The sequence below is a fragment of the Dipodomys merriami genome, unplaced genomic scaffold (genome assembly GCF_024711535.1).
Source record: "Dipodomys merriami isolate MVZ:Mamm:240054 unplaced genomic scaffold, mDipMer1.0.p SCAF_151, whole genome shotgun sequence".
NCBI lineage: Eukaryota > Metazoa > Chordata > Mammalia > Rodentia > Heteromyidae > Dipodomys > Dipodomys merriami.
This window is the reverse complement of record NW_027202838.1, coordinates 2,124,778-2,147,417: the sequence shown is the minus strand read 5'-3', so window position 1 is coordinate 2,147,417 and position 22,640 is coordinate 2,124,778. Positions and strand designations below refer to the sequence as shown.

Sequence of the window (22,640 nt, the reverse complement as noted above, 5' to 3'; positions counted from 1 at the left end):
CCTTAAGGCTTCTTGTCTATGGTAAGTGATACTATCTTTCATCTAAGGGAATTATATGGTTTCCTTTGAATGTTAAGGGGTCTGTATGTTTGTTTTTATGGGGTTTTGGTTTGTTTGTTGTTTGCTAGTCCTGGGACTTGAACTCAGGGCCTGAGCACTGTCTCTGAGCTTCTTTTTGCTCAAGGCTAGCACTCTACCACTTGAGCCACAGTGCCACTTCCCGCTTTGCCTGTTTATGTGGTACTGAAGAATCAATCCCAGGGTTTCATGCATGCTAGGCAAGCACTCTACCACTGAGCCACCTTCCCAGCCCATTGTTTTGTGTTTTTAAGGCATTTATTTACAGGGAGGGAAGGATGGGGAAAAAGAGGGGGAAAATGGCCGAAGCTTTGCCATCAAAGATTTTGGATTGGAGCTGGCACCGGTGGCTCACACCTGTCACCCCAGCTACACAGGAAGCTGAGATCTGAGGATTGTGGTTCAAAACCAGCCCAGGCAAAAGCACAGGATCCTAAGTTCGAACCCCAGTACTAGCACGCATGCGCAAATACACACACACACACACACACACACACACACACACACACACACACACACACACACACACACACACACAAAGACACATGCAAAACCACCCAGGGAAAGCAGTTTCTAAGTCGTTACTTTTTATTTAGAAAGATTTGGTCAAACCCTGCACACACCAGGGCGTGAGTTTGCGTGATTAATGAAAAGCAGCTTCTTCATGAAATGCTTGGAGGGGAATTTCGTTCTCAGCCTGTGAGATCCGACCATCGCGTCGCCTTTGAAATGTCTCCGGATGAATAGAAGATGGGCAAAGAGATGGAACATGCTAGAAACCTGACTACTGATAGATGTGGAAAGACGAAGAAAAACACCACCCGCAGCTCACCAGGCCCAACTTTCCTGCTTTACGACATGCTGACAATGTCTTTCTCATGCTTCTGGCTTTCCTGCCTAAAATAATCTGAGACTCCCTCCCCTACCCCCAAAAAATAAGAGGGGAGAAGCCCCACCCCCAGAGGGGGGGGTGGGGATGTGTGGATCTAGTCTCCTGAGCCATTATCCCCATGGCTGCTGGGAAGTTTTGACTACAGTCAAGATGGTGACATCCCAGCTTCTAGAAGGGCTCAACTTTCAAAGCAGCTCCAAATCAAGACTTGCTGTCTGCCATTTAGAGTCTCTTACCACTGTTTCTCTAGTTCCAGAACCTTCTTAGATCATGTGTTTGTGTCTGTTACTTCCCTTTACCCAATTCCCAGGCTACCTAGACATGGTACCTAGCAACCAAGTCCCTGAAATGAAATGAACCCAGAGTGGGTGAGGAATAGATTTAAGGAACGAGAGAGAGAGAGAGAGAGAGAGAGAGAGAGAGAGAGAGAGAGGATGATGCGTAGGTTTCAGGCAGGGCGTAGGTTTCAGGCAGGCTTGGGCACAGCGGTCTCCACCCAAGCCGGTCAGCTGATGTGTAGTAGTGTTGTCATGGAGAAGCAAGGCGGGGCCTAGGTAGGCCTCAACCAAAGCCTACAACTCAGAAGGTCGGGATTTTGGGTTACAATTTCCGTGTTTCTTTTGTTTTTAGCACCGTTAATGTGTTCGTTGATATCTATGTTAGCACCTTGTCTCCAGGCAGAACCTCAAACCATCCAAACATTTAAAACTTAGAGGGGACGAGGGGAGGGGAGGCCGGGGAATGGGGGACAGGGGAGACCATCAGAGAGAGAGAGAGAGAGAGAATCCCGGAGTGCTAAAGCCAGCTCAGATGACAAGGTCTTTGTTGATATCCTCTGTAAAGTGAAGAGAGAAGACACAGTTAAAAAGGAGGCTCAAGCCGGGCGCCTGGGACTCAGGCCTGTCATCCTAGCTCCTCAGGAGGCTGAGATCTGAGGATCCAGGTTCAAAGCCAGCCAGGGCAGGAAAGTTTCTGAGACTCTTATCTCCAATAAACCAACAGAAAACCAGAAGTGGGGCTGGGGCTCAAGTGGTAGAGCGCTTGCCTTGAGCTGAAGAGCTCAGGGACAACACGCAGGCCCAGAGTTCAAACTCCATGACCAACAACAACAACAACAACAATAATAATAATGATGATGATCATGATCAATAAAATGAGGCTCTGTGTCCACAAAGACATGGGTCCCAGGAACTGTTAGATGTCCCTCCATCCCAGGAACAGGTGGACGTGACCAAAGTCCCCAAAGTGTTGGCACCTACAAACTGCAGCCTCCCTATTTCCGGGAAGTCTTGGTCTCTTAGCCACACTGCCCAGTTCATCTCCTCTCTCCTCCCACCGTGGGCCTCCGCGTTCCCCCAAGTAGAAACGGGATGGAACCAAAGCTGAATGCTCAAGTTGAGGGAAAAGGGACCGAGGCCTTCTCATGACCCGAGAAGGATCTAGAAGGATCTAGAAGACACCCGAGAGAGCCACCCCAGACCTTCGGGGTTTGACCTCGAACCTCCCACCCCACGTCCCCCACGCGAGACACTCACGCTCCTTGATGCCGAAGCAGCCGGCCCACTCGTCCAGAGCAATGTACTTGTCGTTGTCCAGGTCACAAGCCTCGAAGAAGCGGGTGGTGCAGTGCTCCATGGGGATGAGGGGAGCGCGCAGTGGAGCCAGCTCGGTGTGGGACAGGTACCTGCAAGACAGCCCGGGCGGGCGGTGAGCCTGCGCTACAGCACTGGGAAGGACGCGACAGGGGGTCACTGCAGAGGCCCCTGTGAACACTGCAGGCCGGGAGGGAGAGAGACAACCACTGACCCACTGGGTGAAGGTGACACCCCTCTTTTCCCCCTGGGTGTCCTGGGGAAAGTGGTTCAGTGGTAGAGGGCTCGCCTAGCATGCATGAAGCCCTGAGTTCGATTCCTCAGGACCAGGGATAAAGCCGGAAGTGGCGCTGTGGCTCAAGTGGTAGAGGGCTGGCCTTGAGCAAAAGAAGCTCAGGGACAGGGCCCAGGCCCTGAGTTCAAGCCCTAAGACACTGGCAACATTAAAGAAAAAAAAAAAAATCCCACAGACTTTCCCTTGCTGGGGCTGGCTTCGAATCACGATCCTCCGATCTCAGCCTCCTGAGGAACTACAATGGACAAGTGTGAGCCACCGGCGCCGACTTGATTTGAAAGTCTGACCCTCTTTCCCTAGGGCTCCCTGTCTTTCTATTCATGGCTTCCTCGCTGGAGCATTCACAGACCCAGGTGTTTTCCATCTCCACCGGCTTCAGCCTCCATTGTGAGGGAACCTTCCCAGATCTTTTCTCCTAACTGGACAGTCTCCTTCTGGATGTTTCCTGAGCCCCAGGAAGACCCTGAGGCCCAGGGCTGGGGCGGCTGACCTCACCAAGAGGTTTTCTAGCTGTGTCTTGGCCCTGGCTCGTGATTGTCTGCTCAGGACCGGGACTAAGGCAATCCCCTGCACTACTCAGGGGTTAAAGGTCTTACCCGTCATTGGGGTGCTGGTCCAGCTGGCCGAATTGCCAGTGCACGGGGAAGATGTACATGTTGTAGTTCTTCTCGAAGTCTCGGGCCAGCAGCTCCACTGGGTGATCCCCGGCCTCCAGGCGTTTCTCATTCTCGTGAATCTTCTTCACCTGGAGGAGCAGAGATCTGGGGGGTGACTTGAGGTTTGGGGGGAGGCGGGGAGACAGTGCAGGCCACTGGAGCCTCTTCCATCTATGCCAAGAGGCAGCCGAACCAAGGCAGGAAGGAAATGGCAGGGCCTTTAATGCTAGCACCTCATCTACAGACTCGAGAGAGCCCGGAGACGGCAACTCACGCCTGTAATCCCAGCTCCTCGGGAGGCTGAGATCCCAGGATCATGGTTCAAACCCAGCCCGGGCAGGAAAGTCTGTGAGACTCTGATCTCCAATAAACTACCAGAAAACCAGAAGTGGCGCTGTGGCTCAAGCAGTAGAGCGCTCGCCTTAAGGAAATAGCTCAGGGACAGCGCCCAAGCCCTGAGTTCAAGTCCCCCCGATTGACAAAAAGAAAAACCCACCATCAACAGCCACCCAAAACACAGAAGTGATGCCGTGGCTCAAATGGTAGAGCACCAGCTCTGAGCAAAAAGGACAGTGCCCTGAGTTCAAGCCCCAGAACTGGCACAAAAAAAAAAACCAAGCAAACAAACAGAAAAAACCATCCACTTACTCGCAGCTTCTGCTTCTCGGTCAGAAGGTTATTGTCCTCATCTCTCTCGTACAAAGTGACCAGAACATTCTTGAGCCAATCCCGCATGCGCAGAGGGAATTCGGTCAGCTCGGTGTCCAGGCAGGGGGCAATGTCTAGGGCCAGGGACACAAAGAGTGGTCAGCTCATCTACTTTCTCCTTTCCCTCAGGCCACCAGGTTGCTCAAGCTACTCTGCCCATGCCACACCCAACTCCCCAGCCTGTGCATCCATCTGTGACCTTGTCATGGCGTCAAGGTCACCTCTCTGAGCTTAAAAGGCCAATGAGCTAGGAGAGTGTAGGAAAGGGCAAAGAGTTGTCTACTGCTTGCTCAGATTTGGTCTGGGCAGAGCTCACCACAATTCTCTCCAGTGGCTTCCACAGCTTCTGGGGTCAGGGGCCTGGCAAAGGCTGAGCCAGGCTGGGAGGTCAAATTCTGGGAGGTGGGGGCTGGGAAGGTGGCTTAGTTGTAGAGTGCTCACCTAGCATTCATGAAGCCCTGGGTTCGATTCCTCAGTACCACATAAGCAGAAAAAGCCAGAAGTGGTGCTGTGACTCAAGTGGTAGAGCACTTGCCTTGAGCTGAAGAGCTGAGGGACAGCGCCCAGGCCCAGAGTTCAAGCCCCACGACCGACAACAACAACAACAACAACAACTTTTTTTTTTAATGTATGTACATCACTATCTTGGCCAGCACTGGTGGCTCATGCCTGTAATTCTGGCTTTTCAGAGCTCTGTGTCCGAATTGGGAAAGGCAGACTCACATTTGCAAGGCCCGATGTAGTCCAGGTGGAGCTTGTGGCCCTTCTTGGTGCCCTCCAGGGTGCACTTGGTGGCAAAGAAGTGGCAGGAGGAATCAAAGGTCTTGTTGTCGTTGCTGCACACCTGTGGGTCAAGCACCCGCCTTTGTGTCCAATGCCCTTCAGTGCTACCACCATCCTGGCCCAGTCCACAGATGGGCCCAGGATCCCACTGGGCATCGGAGAAAGGGCTGCGACAAGCCCCGCCCCCTCCTCTCCTCGCCCCCCCCCCCCCAGCTCCATCATTTAGTCCCTGCAGAGAGGAACTGCAGAGCAGAGCCACAGCTGAGTCAAGCCTGGAACACGAAAGACACTTGAAAGACAAGTTAAAGCCAGGGATGGGATCAAGTGCCGGTGGCTCAGGCCAGTGATCCTAGCTGCTTAGGAGGCTAAGATCTGAGGATCATGGTTCGAGGCCAGCTCTGGTAGGAAAGTCCATGAGATTCTTATCTCCAATGAACCACCAAGAAGCTGCAAGTAGAGCTGTGGTTCAAGTGGTAGAGAGCCAGCCTGGAGCAGAAGAAAAGCTAAAGGACAGAGCTCAGGCCCTGAGTTCAAGTCCTGGTACGAGCTCTAAATATATACATACATACATACATATATACATACATACATACATACATACATGCATGCATACACACATGCATATGTAAATAACTAAAAGCTTTGAGTTTCTCATGGGTTTTTCTCTACCTGGATCCCCCAATCTCTGCCTGCTTTTTTCCTGTGTGATCCAGCTGTAGATCCTCAATGTCACTATAGTAAACCATAACTGAGATGACAAGTAAGTTATTCCCATGACTTAGCTAGAGAATGGAGGATGGCTAGCTAGCTAATGGGTGGAGAGATGGATGAATGAAGAACGGATGGATAAAGGATAGATGAGTGGATGGATGGGGGTGGATAGATGGATGGTTGATGGATCTGTGATCCTCAGATCACAAGTGTGATGAGTGGATAATGGGCAGATAGATAATGGGTAGATGGATAGATGGATGTGGGGTGGTGGATGGATAGATAATGGATGAGTGGGTGGATATCAGTATGGATGAGTAACTAATGGATTGATGAATAATGGATAGATGATAGAGGTTGGATGGATGGATGGATGGATGGATGGATGAATGGATGGGTGGGTGGATGGATGGGTGGGTGGATGGATGGATGGATGGATGGATAGATGGATGGATGGATGGATGGGTGGATGGATGGATGGATGGATGGGTGGGTGGGTGGGTGGATGGATGGGTGGATGGATGGATGGATGGATGGATGGGTGGGAGGATGGGTGGATGGATGGTGGATGGATGGATGGATGGATGGATGAATGGATGGGTGGGTGGATGGATGGGTGGGTGGATGGATGGATGGACAGGTGGATGGGTGGATGGATGGATGGATGGATGGATGGGTGGGTGGATGGATGGATGGATGGATGGATGGATGGGTGGATGGATGGGTGGATGGATAGATGGATGGATGGATGGATGGATGGATGGATGGGTGGATGGTGAATGAGTGGGTGGATGGATGGATAATGTATAGAAAAATAGATCGATGATGGGTGGGTAGATGGATGGATGAAGAATGGATAGATAATGATGGATAAGTGAATGCATATATGATGGTTGATGGATGGACAGATGATGGATGAATAGATGTATGTACATATGGATGGATAGGTGGATAATAGATGGGATGGAAAACAGATGAATGATAGATGTTGAGTAGATGGATGGATGATGGATGGATATGAATGACGAATAGATCAATGGATGGATAATGGACTGATAAATGCTGAGTGGGTGAATGGGTTGGGTGGATAATGGATAAACAGGTATATAGATGACGGGAGGGTAAATGGATAGGGGTAGATGGATGTTAGAAAGGAATGGATAAGTTTGAGAAGCCATCATTTGAAAAAGCAGGCCTTGAACCACGTGCCAGTGGCTCAGGCCTGTCATCCTAGCTACTCAGGAGGCTGAGATCGGAGGATCACGGTTCAAAGCCAGCTTGGGCAAGAAAGTCTGTAAGACTCTTATTTCCAATTAATCATCAGAAAACTGGAAGTGGCGCTGTGGCTCAAGTGGCAGAGTGCTCACCTTGAGCTGAAGAGCTTGGGGATAGCGCCAGGTCCAGAGTTCAAACCCCACGACCAACCAAAAAAAAAAAGAAAAAGAAAAGAAAGAAAGAGAAAGAAAACGCAGCCCTTATTGGGTTCTTATGTATAAAATATTATCCCCCAAATAAAATTCCCACAAGGAGTTAACCATTTCAGCTGAGGTTAGAAAGGCTTTGCGCTTTAGTTAAGGTCATATAACCAAGAAATAACAGAGCGTTGGGAAGGCGGCTCAGTGGTAGAGTACTTGCCTAGCATGCATGAAGCCCTGGGTTCGATTCCTCAGTACCCCATAAGCAGAAAAAGCCAGAAGTGGCGCTGGGGCTCAAGTTGGTAGAGTGCTAGCCTTGAGCCAAAGAAGCTCAGGGACAGTCCCTAGGCCCTGAGTTCAAGCCCCAGGACTGGCAAAAAAAGAGTAGTGGAGCTAAGATGTAAAGTCCTACCAGATCCCAGAGTCTATGTTTAGGGACAAGTGAACTTGAACTTGATGTGGCCAATTTAACCCTTATTGGTTTCCAGACGGATCGAAGGCAGTGAGCACATCACCTCTCATTCACCTCTACTTTCCTGGGATGACCGGATGTAGCAAGAGGAATTCTGAAATCACAGCTCCCCTCCACACACCGGAAGTGCACCATTTCCCACACCCACACTGTGTTACAGGAGGCTCTTACCTTCTCGAACTCGCCGACGGGGGCAGGGCAGCTGGTGGGGTCCTGGCACACGCACATGGGGGTGTTGCTCTCATCCAGCTCACACACCTTGCCGTGTTTGCAGTGATGGTTCTGGCAGGGGTCTGGAGAGGTACAAGGCCATCAAGTCAGCAATACGAGCATCACAAGCGATCAGACAGAGCACTCAGCAGACAAGTCGGTCCTTAGAGCTGGGCGCCGATGCTCACTCCTGTCATCCTAGCTGAGATCTGAGGATCGTGGTTCCAAGCCAGCCTGGGCAGGAAAGTGCCTGAGACTCTGATTTCCAATAAACTACTCAGAAAAAGCTGGAAGTGGAGCTGTGGTTCAAGTACTTGCCTTGAGCAAAAGAACTCAGTGTCTAGGCCCTGAGTTCAAGCCCCAGGACCATCAATGCTTGGAGGGGCGGTGCTGATTATGAACTGTGATACTCAGATCTCAGCTTCCTGAGTAGCTAGGATGACAGGTGGCATCTAGCAGCAGGACCAGGCACTTTGGGGTGGGGTGGGGGAGAGATGGAGGGGGACCAAAGGTCTAGTGTGGGTCTCAGAAACATGGGAACCAACACCACACTCCTAGTACCCAGTTAACAAATCACAATGAAGCTTTTCTAGCTTCTACAACAGACTTTTTCTTTTTTTGTGCCAGTATTGGGGCTTGAATTCAGAGCCTCACACTTGGGCTTAACCTTTCTGGTGCTCTACCCTTTGAGCCACACTGCCACCTCTGCTTTTTTTGCTGGTGAATTGGAGATCAGAGCCTCCTAGATTTGTCGGCCCTGGCTGGCTTCGAACCACAATCCTCAGATGTCAGTCTCTTGAGGAGTTAGGATGACAGGTGTGAGCCACCAGTAGCCAGCTTAGAATAGACTTTCTGCAATAGCTTGTAGTCAACCACTGTCGGCAATTTGGGAGCTGTGAGGTCCACCTAAACAGACTTAAATGTCTGGAAAAGGAAAAGGAAACGGGAGAGGCCATAGAGACCCACAATGGACAATGGAGTTGAGTCTTGTAAACACCAGAAGAAAACAGCAGGAAAAAGGAAGGGCTGTGACTCAAACTCACACTTTTCTGCTTCAACAAAAACTCGCAACTTAGTTTAGTCCCCGACTCCTTCCTTATTCCCTACAGGTAAGATTTACCCAGCTATTTGTCCCTAATGCTTATTCTGGGTTATTTTTGTTGTCCTGTATGACATGTCTGCTTTGTAGGCACTAGGCTATGACTTTTTTTTTTCTTTTTCCTTATTCTTTTTCTTTTTGCCAGTTCTGGGGCTTGAACTCAGGGCCTAGACACTGTCCCTGAGCTTCAAGGCTAATACTCTACTACTTGAGCCACAGTGTCACTTCTGGCTTTTTCTGTGTATGTGGTACTGAGGAATGGAACCCAGGGCTTCATGCACGCTAGGCAAGCACTCTACCACTAAGCCACATTCCCTACCTTACTTGGTTTGTTTCTAGCCGTGTTGTACATACTTTAGATACCTTAGCCTGCAGACTCAACCCAAAGGCTGTTGGCCATTTCCCTCCCTCCGTCATTATCTCCTCTGGAGCATGGGGAGTTTGGCAGATTCCATTTCCTCAGGGATGGATGTCATTGGAGTGAGTGAAAACCAGATCATCTCATGAGTGTAAAAGTTCCTGAGTTCAAGCTGCTGGGTGCTGGTGGCTCATGCCTGACATCCTGGCTACTCAGGAGATGGAGATCTATGGATTGTGGTTCAAAGCCAGCTGGGGCTGAGACTCTTATCTGCAATAAACTACTCAGAAAAAGCCAGCAGTGGCTGGAAATGTAGCTTAGTGGCAGAGTGCTCGCCTAGCATGCATGAAGCCCTGGGTTGGATTCCTCAGTACCACATAAACAAAAAAAAACAAAAGTGGTGCTATGGCTTACGTGGCAGTATGCTAGCCTTGAGCACAGAAAAGGCAGGGGGGGGGGCTGGGAAGGTGGCTCAGTGGTAGAGCACTTGCCTTGCATGCCTGAGGCCCTGGGTTTGATTCCTCAGCACCACATAAGCAAAAAGAAAAAAGCGGGAAGTGGTGCTGTGGCTCAAGTGGTAGAGCGCTAGCCTTGAGCTGAAGAGCTGAGGGACAGCGCCCAGGCCCAGAGTTCAGGCCCCATGACTGGACCCAAAAAAAAAAAAAGGCAGAAGGACAGCACGGAGGTTCTGAGTTCAAGCCCTAGGATTGGCAAAAGATACAGAGACAGAGAGACAGACAGACAGAGACAGAAACAGAGACAAAGAGACAGAGAGATAGAGAGAGACAGAGATAGACAGAGAGACAGAGACAGAGAAAGTAGGTAGGAAAGAAAGGAAGGAAGGAAGAAAAAGGAGGAAGAGGAGGAAAACGAAGAGGAGGAGAAGAAGGAGAAAGGAGAAAGAAGAAAGAGGAGGAGGAGGAGGAGGAAACAAACTATGGGAAATCTCCATGACCTTCAAGGAATGAGAAACTCAGCTTGGATTCAGGACAAGGAGGAGAGAGAGGCTACTTCCGGTCAGAGACCTTCCTCTCTGTCCACTCACAGGATGATGGCTTGGTTATAAATAGATCCTCCCCAGAGTCCAGCTTCCAGGGGACGAAAGGCCAGACTATTCTCAGCTCTCTCCACGATCCCACAGAACCCCACCCTACATTTCCCTTGCACAAAAGCCTCACACTGACGGTCTTTCCTTAGTCAGGCCCACAGGCCAGGCCAGCCAAGGGCAGCCTGGGCTTGGGAAGTCACTGGAAGGACTTACTGTCAGCCACCACCTCTTCTACTGCTTCCTCGGCGCCATCTTCAAATTCTCCTACTTCTACCTGGACGGGGTTGGCTCCCACAGGGACCTGGGTTGGAAAGGGAAAATAATAAGTCAAATGGTGGCTGTCTCCCATCCCAGATCTCATAAGGATGGAGGAAGGAGAGGCAGGCTGGAAGGGCGGGCTGGGCGCAGAGTATAACATACATGCCGGGCCCAGGAGTTTAGACTGAATCTTAAAGGCTTTCTTTTTCTTTTTCTTCCATCATGGAGCCTGAACTCTGGGCCTGGGCGCTGTTCCTCAGCTCTTCAGCTCAAGGCGAGTGCTCTACCACTTGAGCCATAGCACCACTTCTGGTTTGCTGGTGGTTCATTGGAGATAAGAGTCTCACAGACTTTCCTGCTAGCTTTGAACCAGGAGCCTCAGATCTCAGCCTCCTGAGTAGCTAGGATTATAGGCGTGAGCCACCAGCACCTGACTTTTTCTTCCTTCCTTCCTTCCTTCCTTCCTTGCTTCCTTCCTTGCTTCCTTTCTCTCTCTCTTTCTCTCTTTCTCTCTCTTTCTCCCTTTCTCTCTTTCTCCCTTTCTTTCTTTCTTTCTTTCTTTCTTTCTTTCTTTCTTTCTTTCTTTCTTTCTTTCTTTCTTTCTTCCTTTCTTCCTTTCTTCCTTTCTGTCTTTCTGTCTTTCTGTCTTTCTTTCGGTGCCAGTCCTGGGGCTTGAACTTAGGGCCTGGGCACTGTCCTTGAGGTATTTTTGCTCAAGGCTGGCACTCTACCACATAAGCCACAGCTCCACTGCTGGCTTTTGGGTGGTTAATTGGAGATAAAGAGTCTCATGGACTTTCCTTCCTAGGCTGGCTTTGAACCCCAATCCTCAAATCTCAGCCTTCTGAATAGCGAGGATGACAGGCCTGAGCCACCACCACCCAACTTATTAATCTTATACCAAATAGTTCCTAGTGCTTCGGGGTTCCCTTGAGATACCTCAGTGGCCTTCAAGAGTATAAGAGAAAAGGTGTTCCAGGCATACCTGAGCAGCTCCCTTTTTTAACCTGTCTTTGGCAAAGGATCATGGGAGAAAGGTGAATTTCAAAATCATGGATAGTGAGAATTTGAGAATAGGTGGGGGACATTCAGGAGGGAAGGGGGGGCCAATAACCCATCGAGCATGGAGACCCAGGACACCCGTGTGTATTATAGCAGGGAAGAGAAGGGTGGAGAAGAGCTAGGGGTCTGGGGTTCCCCTCCCCCCTCCCATACACCCCATCCCATGTACCTCGGCCACCTCAGCCACTGTTTCCTCCACCACCTCTGTCTCATCAGGAAGAGCTTCTTGCTGTTGCTGGAAAGAGAGAGTAGGTTCAGACAGGTCAAGGTCAAAGGCAAGGCCTGCTTCATCTCTGAAGTGTCTCTGGCCAGCAGGCTGGGGTTGATTTCCAACAGTGATCCTCAGATCTCAGCTTCCTGAGCAGCTAGGATGGCAGGCGTGAGCCACCAGACCCAGTGTCTGGTTTTTGTCAGTTTGTTTTTTGGTTTTGTTTTTTTTGGTGGTATAGGCAGTAGGCCTGGCTCTTTTTTTTTTTTTTTCTGAGCATAATTTATGCTCAAGGCTGGTGCTCTACCACTTGAGTCACAGCGCCACTTCTGAGCAGTTATCTGTCAATCAAAATGTCTCTCTTTTTCCAGGCCAGTCTTTTCTTGGATCTTTTTTTTTTCTCAGCTCTTTAGCTCAAGGCGAGCGCTCTACCACTTGAGCCACAGCACCACTTCCGGTTTTCTGGTGGTTCATTGGAGATAAGAGTCTCATGGCCTTTCCTACCCAAGCTGGCTTTGAACCACAGATCCTCAGATCTCAGCCTCCAGAGTAGCTAGGATTACAGGCGTGAGCCACCAGCGCCCAACGTCTTTGGTCTTAGAGTCTATGTCTACATTTTCCCACCTCTTCCCTCATTTATTCAGAATGGAATCTGTGTTTTTTGTTTTTCTGTTTTTGTAGTTGTTGTTGTTTTTGTTTTAGCTCAAGGCTAGCACTCTACCATTTGAGCCACAGCTCCACTTCCAGCTTTTTCTGTGGAGTTTATTGGAGATGAGAATCTCACAGACTTTCCTGCCCAAACCATGATCCTCAGATCTCAGCCTCCTGAGTAGCTAGAATGACAGGCGTGAGCCACTAGCACCCCTGTTGAAGTCTATTACTTGCAACCAAACAACCTGGTTGATCCAAAAGCTAACCTACCCCTTCCGGTGTGGTGGGATTCTCTCCCAACAGCTTCCCTTACCAGCAAACCTCTCTAGCAAGTGCTAGCAAGGTTTGGTAAGGCTCCTGCTTAGCAAGTGTGAGGTCTTGAGTTCGAATCCACCCCCTCCCCCAGCACTCGTGGAGGAAGAAGGCCTGATAAGGGTTAAGACTAAAAAGATGAGAGATTGGGGTGTTTGGGGGTTTGTTTGTTTGGCAGCAATTAGGTTTTAAACTCAAGGTTTAGGGCTTTGGTAGGCAAGTATTTTAGCACTAGGGTCTAGCCAACAGGTTTGCGTTAGTGAATTTGCAAGTAAAGTCTTGGACTTTTTGCCAAGGGGCCCACTCAGGACTGCGATCCTCCTATCCATGCCTTTGAAAGGGCTGGGATTACAGAAGACACCACCGAACCCAGCCAAAGATGGGAATCTTGAAATACTTACTGGGGCGGCCAAGGCTCTGCCAGCCAGGCAGAGGAGAAAGAAGATCCAGGCTCTCATGGTGATGCTGGAAGTCTGTAGGAAGGGGAGAGAGAGAGAGAGAGAGAGAGAGAGAGAGAGAGAGAGAGAGAGAGAGAGAGAGAGAGAGAGAGAGAGAGAGAGAGAGAGAGAGAGAGAGAGAGAGAGAATGAATATGAGTGTCCTTGAGTTAAGCTTTTTGGGGGTGTGGTTCATTGGAGATAAGAGTCTCATGGACTTTCCTGCCAGGGCTGGCTTCGAACTGCGATCCTCAGATCTCAGCCTCCTGAGTAGCTAGGATTACAGGCGTGTGCCACTAGCGCTGGGAGCATCCATTCTCTTTTGTCTCGGCCACCTTCTGGCTCAGAACCAGCCCTGGAAACTAAAGACAGCCGGGAAATCATAGAGCTGTTTGGCTTTCTTTGTGTTCAGTTTTGCAGTTTCCTTGAATGGATGACAGAGGTGCCCAGAGTTCTCCATGTATGGCTACAACCGAAAAGTCTCTTTTCTTAAATACATTTATTCAGATCTTTAAGAGGTGAATCAAGGGAGGTGAGAGGTTCATGAGTCAAATAAGAGCAATCAAGGGTAGGGCTAGGCTTCCTTCGCCCTCCATCTTAATCTCTGAGGTTCCGAGATTCTTTTCTGTTTTATTCTCACATCTCTCCCCCTCCCCCTCCCTCCACCTCCAACTGAAGCCGCTAATGGACGATAGTAGCTTCTTGGCAATTGGAGGCCAAGAGATCCACAGTGAAGACAAAGAACAATAGTCTTGGAATATGGAAGTCTCCATGGAAACTTGAGGGTGGCTCACATATTACTCTGTGTGTGTGTGTGTGTGTGTGTGTGTGTGTGTGTGTGTGTGTGTGAGATAGAGTAGTCCTAGGGCTTGAACTCTGGGCCTGAGCGCTGCCCCTCAGCTCTTCAGCTCAAGCCTAGTGCTATACCACTTGAGCCACAGCACCACTTCTGCTTTTCTGATAGTTAATTGGAGGTAAGAGTCCCATGGACTTTCCTGCCCAGGCTGGCTTTGAACCACGATCTGAGCCTCCTAAGTAACTAGAATGACAGGCATAAGCCACGAGCACCCAGCAGACAAATTTGACTTTGCTAACTACGTGAATTTCCATTTCCAAATGGCTCCGGAAAGTTCTTCCATTAGGCTCTTCATTTCTGCTTCCTTCTAAGACCTCTCACCTGAGCAAGTCCACCGCTGGTGGGTAGCTTGGCATTCTGGGTAAACCACTGGGCTTACACTAGAATGCCAGGCTTTTTCTATCCACCTCAGTACTGCCTGGTGTACTGGTTGAGTCCTTTGTCCTGACTAGACATTGCTTCTTCCATCCATCCATCCATCCATCCATCCATGGGAAGATTACACTAGATGCCTTTGGAGATGAGTCTTATAAGACTCTGAGACTATCACAGGCAAGGCTGGAGGTATAGCTCAGTGGTAGAGTATGTGTTTAGCATGCAGAAGGGCCTGGGTTCAATCCTCCTCCCCCTCCACACACACACTAGAAGCACAGCTGGCCCTTACATTGTTGTCTCTGTTATTACTCATCTTCCCCTGGAGGATAATATTAGAGTAGCGGAAACAGGCTAGAGGAAGAACATTCTAGAATAATCTTTTACGGGGCTAGATGAGACATAAAAGCCAGCCCCCAATCCCATGGGCTATGCATGGGATTAAAAACAAAAAAATTTAGCCAGCCACCTGTGGCTCCTGTCTATAATCTTTGCTACTCAGAAGGCTGAGGTCTGAGGTTGGAGGTCTGAATCCAACCTGCTGGGCAGGAAAATCGGTGAGACTCTTATTATCACCAAAAGCCAGAAGTGGAGGTGTGGCTCAAGTGGTAGGGTGCTAGCCTTGAGAGAAAAAAGAAAAAGCTCAGGGACAGTGCCCAGGCCCTGAGTTCAAGCCCCACGACCAACACAACATAACAAAAACGAACAGGAATTTCAATGATCTGCCGTGGGAACTTCGCACTGCTTCACCATGGCCCCAACTCCCAGAGGAACCCAACGTTCCCTTTCCCCTCAAGTTCTGGAATGTTCCTTCCCTTCACACCATGCCTCACTTGTTTCCCCAAGAGGATGGACAATCAATCTTCCTTCTTGCTTTCCTCTTCGGAAGGCACAAGCATGCACCTTTGGACACATGGAACAGGGGAGAAAACATGGAGGATTTGTCTGAGATTGAGGTTGAAGAGCCAAAGGAAGACTGGCAGCTAAGACCCCAGACAACTCGTCCCCTCCAGCCGACAATGAACACAAAGCCATGTCACGAGAGAAACAGTCCAGACAGGACTTGGCTGTGGATCAAATTCAGGTTAACACATCAGAAAGATGCTGGGCACCGGTGGCTCACGCCTGTCATCTTAACTACTCAGGAGGCTGAGACCTGAGGATCAGGGTTTGAGGCTGGCTTGAGCAGGAGGAAAGTCCTTGAGCCTCTTATCCCCAATTAACTAACAAAAACAACAACAAAAAAGGCAGAAGTGGAGCTCTGGATTAAGTAGCAGAGAGCCAGCCTTGAGTGAAAAATGCTAAGGGATGGTGCTCAGGTGCTGAGTTCAAGTCCCAGGACTGATGTGGGGGGTGGGTGAAGGGAAGGGGAAGGTCATGGTGGGGGGAGGGGAGACAGACAGGCAAATAGAGAGAAAAAGAGAAAGAAGGGAAGGAAGCAAGGAAAGAGAGAGGAAAGGAAGGAAGGAAGAAAGAAAGAAAGGAAGGAAGGAAGGAAGGAAGGAAGGAAGGAAGTCTATAGAAAGGAAAGAAGTAGCCAATACCTGGTTAAGCTCCTTTCCACTTACATGGGGCCCAGTGAGCCTGAGCTGGCCCTGAGATATAGGAAAGGAAAAAAAAAGCCCCAAGCTAGAGAGGAAACAGAGGCGTATTTCCCTTGGCTAGGTGAGCACCAAGCATAGACACCCCTTGCCCAGCCCCTCCACCGTCACTGCCTTGGGTTCTGGATGTGGTTCAGCCTTTATTTGCTCTGGAGAGAGCTGAACACTAGTATAGGCTGCCAGGAGGACCTGAGGCTGAGGTCAACTCTCCCTTTCTCTCTGGAAAGGTTCTGGGGTTGGAAAAATACAGTTACCTTCTTTCCCCACCCCCCACCCCCCCAGCTTACCTCTTTTTTAATATAAAGGCTCTCACTGGATGTCCCAGGATTCTAGACTGTGTGTCTCAGGATTAGAGGCTCTGAGAAAGAGCAGCACTGAAGCTGATTTGCACATCTTCCCATCTAAGCGAATCTCAAAGAAGCATGCTTAAAGCTGGGCACGGGGGGGGGGGGGGGAGGGAGGAGGTCACGCCTACCATCCTCATGGCTCGGGAGGCTGAGATCTGAGGATGGCAATTTGAGGTCAGAAAGTCTATGAGACTTTTATCCCCCAGGGAGGCTGGAAATGGAGCTGCGGCTCAAGTGGTGGAGCAAAAAGAACAGAGCTAAGGGACAGAGCCGGTATCAAACATAAAATAAAAATAAAAAATAATAAAATAAAAGTGACTTCACAATGTGGAAGTCAAGGATTTTGAGACTCATTTCTGGGAATAAGTCAACCTTCATTGTTCCCAGCTCACTGCAAAACATAGTAAAATCTCTGGTCTAGACCTAAGCTACTGAGACCCCTGTACAATGAGAAGATGCAAGGTGCTGGTGATTCACACCTTCAATCCTAGCTGTTCAAAAGGAGGCTGAGACCTGAGGATCGGGGTTAGATTCTGGCCCAGAAAAGACTAATCTGAAAATTTCTCATCTCCAAATAACCATTAAAAAAAAAAAAATCAGAGGCAGGGCACTGGTGGCTCACGCCTGTCATCCTAGCTACTCAGGAGGCTGAGATCTGAGGATCGAGGTTCAAAGCTAACCTGGGCAGGAAAGCCCATGAGACTCTTATCTCCAATAAACCACCAGAAAACTGGAAGTGGAGCCAGTGGCTCAACGTGGTAGAGTGCTAATTTGAGTGGAAAAGCTCAGGGAGAGTGCCCAGGCCCCGAGTTCAAGCCCCATAACTGACAGAAAAAAAAGAGGGGGAAAAATGGAGTGGAGCTGAGGAGTGTGGGTTCCAGGTGACCTTGAGATTCTTTTCATCTCTTCTTTTTTCTTTTTTGTCAGTCGTGGGTCTTGAACTCTGGACCTGGGCACTGTCCCTGAGCTCTTCAGCTCAAGACTAGCGCTCTACCACTTGAGCCACAGTGCCACTTCCAGCTTTTTCTGTGTATGTGGTACTGAGGAATCGAACCCAGGGACTCATGCATGTGAGGCAAGCACTTTACCACTGAGCCACCTTCCCAGTCCCAACACCCTATTTTCATGAGTAATATTTCTCCCTGGCAAGGAAGAGGAAGAGGTTAAAAGAAGCCTAACGAGTATTGGTGAGGTTCTAGGGGCAAATCAGAGACTCCAGGGTTTTGCGGCTAGACTCCACCCGACTGAGATTCCATAAACATCCAAACACGGCTAAGTTGCCACGTTTCACTGTGGCTAGTCCAGACTCAGGGTGGGGCTTCAGCATCCATAAATAACATCCAAGTGTCCAGGTTGTCCTTTCCCTGGGGAAGGCCTCCAAGACCCCAGACGTGGCAGTGTGACTCCCCCTGCTCCTTCTGTGCAGACATTACTAATCGATCCCAAGCTCCTTAGAACCCAGTTCTTCCGGGCAGCCATTACCAGTGGGTTTCATAGTGAATGGGCCAGGAGAAAGTTCTTTGCTACGCCTCTTAAAGATAAGAGAACAGATCTTGAGGCTTAGAGGGGGAAAACAAGTCACTTAGCTTCCTCCCGCAAGTGGGTGGAGCCAAACTGCCAGATGTTCAGAAACAGGCTAGCTGTTTGCCTTGCTTTACTTTTTGCTTGTTTGGTTTTTCTTTCCTTTTTTTCTTTTTTCTTTCATCTGAGATCCTAATGCTATGACGAGATTGACATGACCTAAAGGGATGCCTCCCTGCACCCCCTCCCTCCCAATAAGTTATTACTAACTTTCTGGATGAATCCAACAATGGAGACAATGTTTAGTTGTCCTATGGACATCAAGCCAGGGTCAAGCTTCTATGGCCTGCATGCATGACTGTTTAATTTATCTCAGGGCTAAGGAGGAGGCTGCTTTTCTAAAGGATTCTGTCTTAACTTGCTGATTCTGGCCTAGAAGACTCATCTGCTTCATTATTTAGGATGGGAGGGAGGGAAGGAGGGAGGGAGAGGGGGGAACAGGGAGGGACTCCCTTAATCCTCAGGTCTGCCCAGAAGCTCCTAGCTGGGTTTTCCTTCTCTCCTTTTAAGATGGAGGGCTAGAGAAAGGAATCATCCAGAAGAAAACCAGTGGCCACTTCAAACCAACACTGGATCTAATGATGAAGCCTTACCCGCTGAGCTAAGCTATAGCAGACCAGCCAAGAGAGATTTTATTTTTCACTCAGAACCTAGGCACTGTCCCTGAGTTTTTTCTGTTCAAGGCTACTAGCATTCTGCCACTTGAGCCACAGTTCCATTTTGGGCCTTTGGAGTCGTTCCTAGGAGACAAAAGTCTCAAGGACTTTCCTGCCAGATCTGGCTTATGAACCTTGACACTCAGATCCCTAACTACTCCTGAGGAGCTAGGATTACAGGCATGAGCCACAGATGCCTGTCTAAACAACAATGATCTTACAAAACAACCCCAGCAACAATAACAACAATGCATGTGGAATACTTTCAGAAAAGAGGAGTTTTATACAAACCCTCAAGTTTAAATGGAGCTGGAGGGGGAGGAGGAGAAGGGGAGGAAGCAAGGAATGAATGAATTTCATGGGCATTAGGATACATTAAATTGAATCCATCCTATCAAAGTGCTTCCGTGTGTGTGTGTGTGTGTGTGTGTGTGTGTGTGTGTGTGTGTGTGTGTGTGTGTGTGTGTGTGTGTGTGACCTGTTCAAAGTGTTCCCAAAGTCCCCTCCCAGCCAGCAAAGACCCTGGAGAGGAAAAAAAAAAGAAAAGAAAAGTAAAAAGGTTACATTCCTCAGCCAGTGAGTCACACAGCCCAGAAAAGCTTCTACCCAGTGGGTGGGACTTGGAGAAAGTTGCAAAAGTGGATTTCTTCTGGGGCAGCCTCCCCCACCTCCCTCCCTCCCTCCCTCTCTCCCTCCCTCCCTCCCCCTGGTCGACAGACGTGGCAACTGGTGTCTGAGTTAACTCTTGGCTTTCCCCCACCTAACAAACTCTGCTTTTAACAGGCTTCGCCCTGGCCCATTCAAAGGCCCATTTATGATCTCATTTAAGAGACTTTGCTCTAGAAAGTTGCAGAGTCCTCTTCAATCAGGTTCCCTACTTGAGTTTGCTCTTTCTACATCATAGGCACTGGCACATTGTAGAAACTTTATAAGACAGCCGGAGGCATCATTTTCTGATACTTTTTTTTTTAATGCTCTTTCTCTGAGGGAAAAAAAAAATACATACCTCTTTTAGGGTGATTCACTTTCCCCTGTTTCCCCTGGTCCCTACACACACACCCCCAAACACACACACTTCCCAATCCCTCCAAAGGACACAAGAAGACCACCAGACAGTCCCTAAAGACGTCATCTGGAAATAAACTGACATCCAGCAGGAGGGATGCATTTCTGCCTGCTTTTCTAACCCAGTGAAGTAGGGAAGGGCACCCTGGAATGGATTCCTTTTGATTTTTCCTCCATTTCCTTGCTTGGATGCTTTCCTGGTCCTTGAGATCTAACTCCCTTTGTGGATCTTCTCCGGGAAACCCAAGAGACAGAGGAACAAAGCCAATTCACCATACTTGCTAAGCGCAGAGCCAGACTGAGAGGATGGGGTGGGGGGGATTGGAGGGGCTCATGGGGGGGGCGCATCCAGACTTCCTAAAAAGGCTGAGCTCCACCTTTGCCAGTCAGGGATCCGATCGGTTTTCTCATGGGTGCAAAAAGGAAAAAAAGAAAAGAAAAGAAAAAAGTCTCTCTTCTGCCCCTAGATCTTTGAGAAGCAAGTCTAGAAAGACTGTTCTAGAAAATAGACACCGAATCAACAAGCGGAGGGCTGTTGATAGGATTCCCAGAATGGAGGCCAGGTTGGCAAAGGAGCAAAAATTTATAAAAAGGACAGACAGACAGACAGCTTCTGAAACCCGAGAGACAAACACAGAGAGAAGACATTCTGTGAGAAACGATCGTCTTCCTCCCCGGCAGAGCTAAAAGCTAAACAGAGTGACAAAGTATTGAATTGCTTTCTCCAATGCAACGGGGCAGAGTAGCTGAGGATTCAGGCCGGGCAAAGGGGGTACCCTTCCAGCCAGGATGATGGGGTGTGGCTGGAGATGTGAGCTGTGGGGTTTTCTTACCTCTATAGCAGGAAGGTAGCAAGGAGACAGGCAGAGATGTCCGGGCAGTCTGAAGTTCTGCAGGAATGTTGCTGGAGTTTTGAGACAGACTACAGGAAGCCACTCTGAGCTAGAGGCTGGGTCAGCCTCCCCTCCCCCCCACAGTCCCTCCTCCTCCTCCTCTGTCTCCTCCTTCTCTCCCGCTCTACCTCCCCCCTCTCTTCTCCCCAAAGCTACCTCTGGCTTTGTATTTCTTTCATTCCCCCTTCTTGCTGCCCTGACCAGACACCCCCTCTCCCAAGCCCCCCACCCCACCCCGAACTTCCCCACCACCTCATCAGGAATGCCAAGGCTGGATGGACCCCAGGAATCATCTAGAATAGCTTTGTCCTTGTTCAGTGGGCCTGAAGAGGGTGAGGGATTACCCAACTATCCGCCCTGGGGTACAGCCCGGCCCAGTGTCCTGACTTTTACAAGAGGATTCAATTATATTTTATTATTATATTATATTAGGCAATGCCAAGAAGAACAGAGAAATCCTGAATAAAGTTGTCTTCTTCTTCTTCTTCTTCTTCTTCTTCTTCTTCTTCTTCTTCTTCTTCTTCTTCTTCTTCTTCTTCTTCTTCTTCTTCTTCTTCTCCTCCTCCTCCTCCTCCTCCTCCTCCTCCTCCTCCTCCTCCTCTTCCTCCTCCTCCTCCTCCTCCTCCTCCTCCTCCTCCTTCTTCTTCTTTTTTGCTGGTCCTGGGGCTTGAATTCAGGGCCTAAGCATTGTCCCTGAACTTTTGTGCCCAAGGCCAGCATTCTATCATTTCCAGCCACAGCATGACTTCCGGTTTTCTGGTGGTCTGTTGGAGATAAGAGTCTCATGGATTTTCCTGCCCTGGCTGGCTTTGAACTCAGATCCTCAGACATCAGCCTTCTTAAGTAGCTAGGATTGCTGAAGTCTCCTATTGACAGACGAAACAAACTGCCACCAGAAGCATCCTTGGGGTTGGGGAACTGTGGTTTAAAAAAAGACATTCAGCGGGGTACTGGTGGCTCATGCCTGTAATCCCAGCCTCTCAAGAGGCTGAGATCTGAGGATCTTGGTTCAAAGCCAGCTGGAGCAGGAAAGTCTTTGAGATTCTTATCTCCAATTAACCATCAAAAAACCGGAAGTAGCACTGTGGCTCAAGTGGTAGAGTGCTAGCCTTGAGCTGAAGAACTCAGGGACAGCACCCAGGCCCAGAGTTCAAGCCCCACGACCAACAAAAACCAAACAACAACTAACACTCACTGTACACTTTTGTTGTATGTTTCGTGGAACAGGGCTTAAGGGAGGGAGGGCAGAGCAATGGAGAGGGAAAAGGTCATACTATTCCATATCCACCTGTGAAAATGGAGTCAGGTAACTTGAGGGGATGGATGGGGGGGGAGAGGTGGGAGAGAATGAAGGAAGGGGTGACATGGATCATAAACAGATATGTGAAATTGAAACCCCTTTGTACAACTACTTAAAGGTAATAATATTTTGTCCATTTTGTGTTGGGAATGGGGCTTGAACTCAGAATTTCTGCTTTGCTCCTTCTGTGTGTGTGTGTGTGTGTGTGTGTATTTGTGCATGTGTCTATCTTCTGATGACTCATGGTTACATTAGAGCTGTGGATAATCTAGGATTATCTCAGAATCCTTAACATAATCCACAAAAGTCCTCTTTGCCAGGTCAGTTCACGTCATTGCAGCTAGAACTTTAACAGCTTGAAGCAGGGCGTTATTTTGTTCATCAAAGGTAGGTACAGTAACTCTCTCTCCACTCAGTCCCTCCCTCCCTCCCTCATTCCCTTCCTCCCTTCCTTGTGCTTGAACTCAGGGCCTTATTCTCTCACTTAACTTTTCACTCAAGGCTGGCGCTCGACCACTTAAGCCACACCTCCACTCCCAGCTTTTTTATTTTTTCTTTTTTGTTGGTCATGGGGCTTGAATTCTGGGCCTGGGCGCTGTCCCTCAGCTCTTCAGCTCAAGGCAAGCGCTCTACTACTTGAGCCACAGCGCCACCTCCGGTTTATTGGAAATAGTCTCATGGACTTTCCTGCCCTGGGCTGGTTTTGAACCATGATCCTCAGATCT

At 49.2% G+C, this 22,640-nt stretch overlaps 1 protein-coding gene across 1 annotated transcript; it reads right to left on the bottom strand.

The window, feature by feature from the left end:
* Positions 1-644: 644 nt before the first annotated feature.
* Positions 645-20,670, bottom strand: Sparc (secreted protein acidic and cysteine rich). Its single transcript, XM_070022674.1, has 10 exons — positions 20,556-20,670; positions 13,210-13,281; positions 11,807-11,872; positions 10,531-10,618; positions 7,774-7,895; positions 4,945-5,065; positions 4,162-4,295; positions 3,454-3,602; positions 2,506-2,654; positions 645-1,805 (listed from the first exon to the last, which is right to left on the bottom strand). The coding sequence occupies exons 2-10, from the start codon at positions 13,264-13,266 to the stop codon at positions 1,777-1,779; spliced, it is 915 nt and encodes a 304-aa protein (XP_069878775.1). The 5' UTR covers positions 13,267-13,281; positions 20,556-20,670; the 3' UTR covers positions 645-1,776.
* Positions 20,671-22,640: the final 1,970 nt, after the last annotated feature.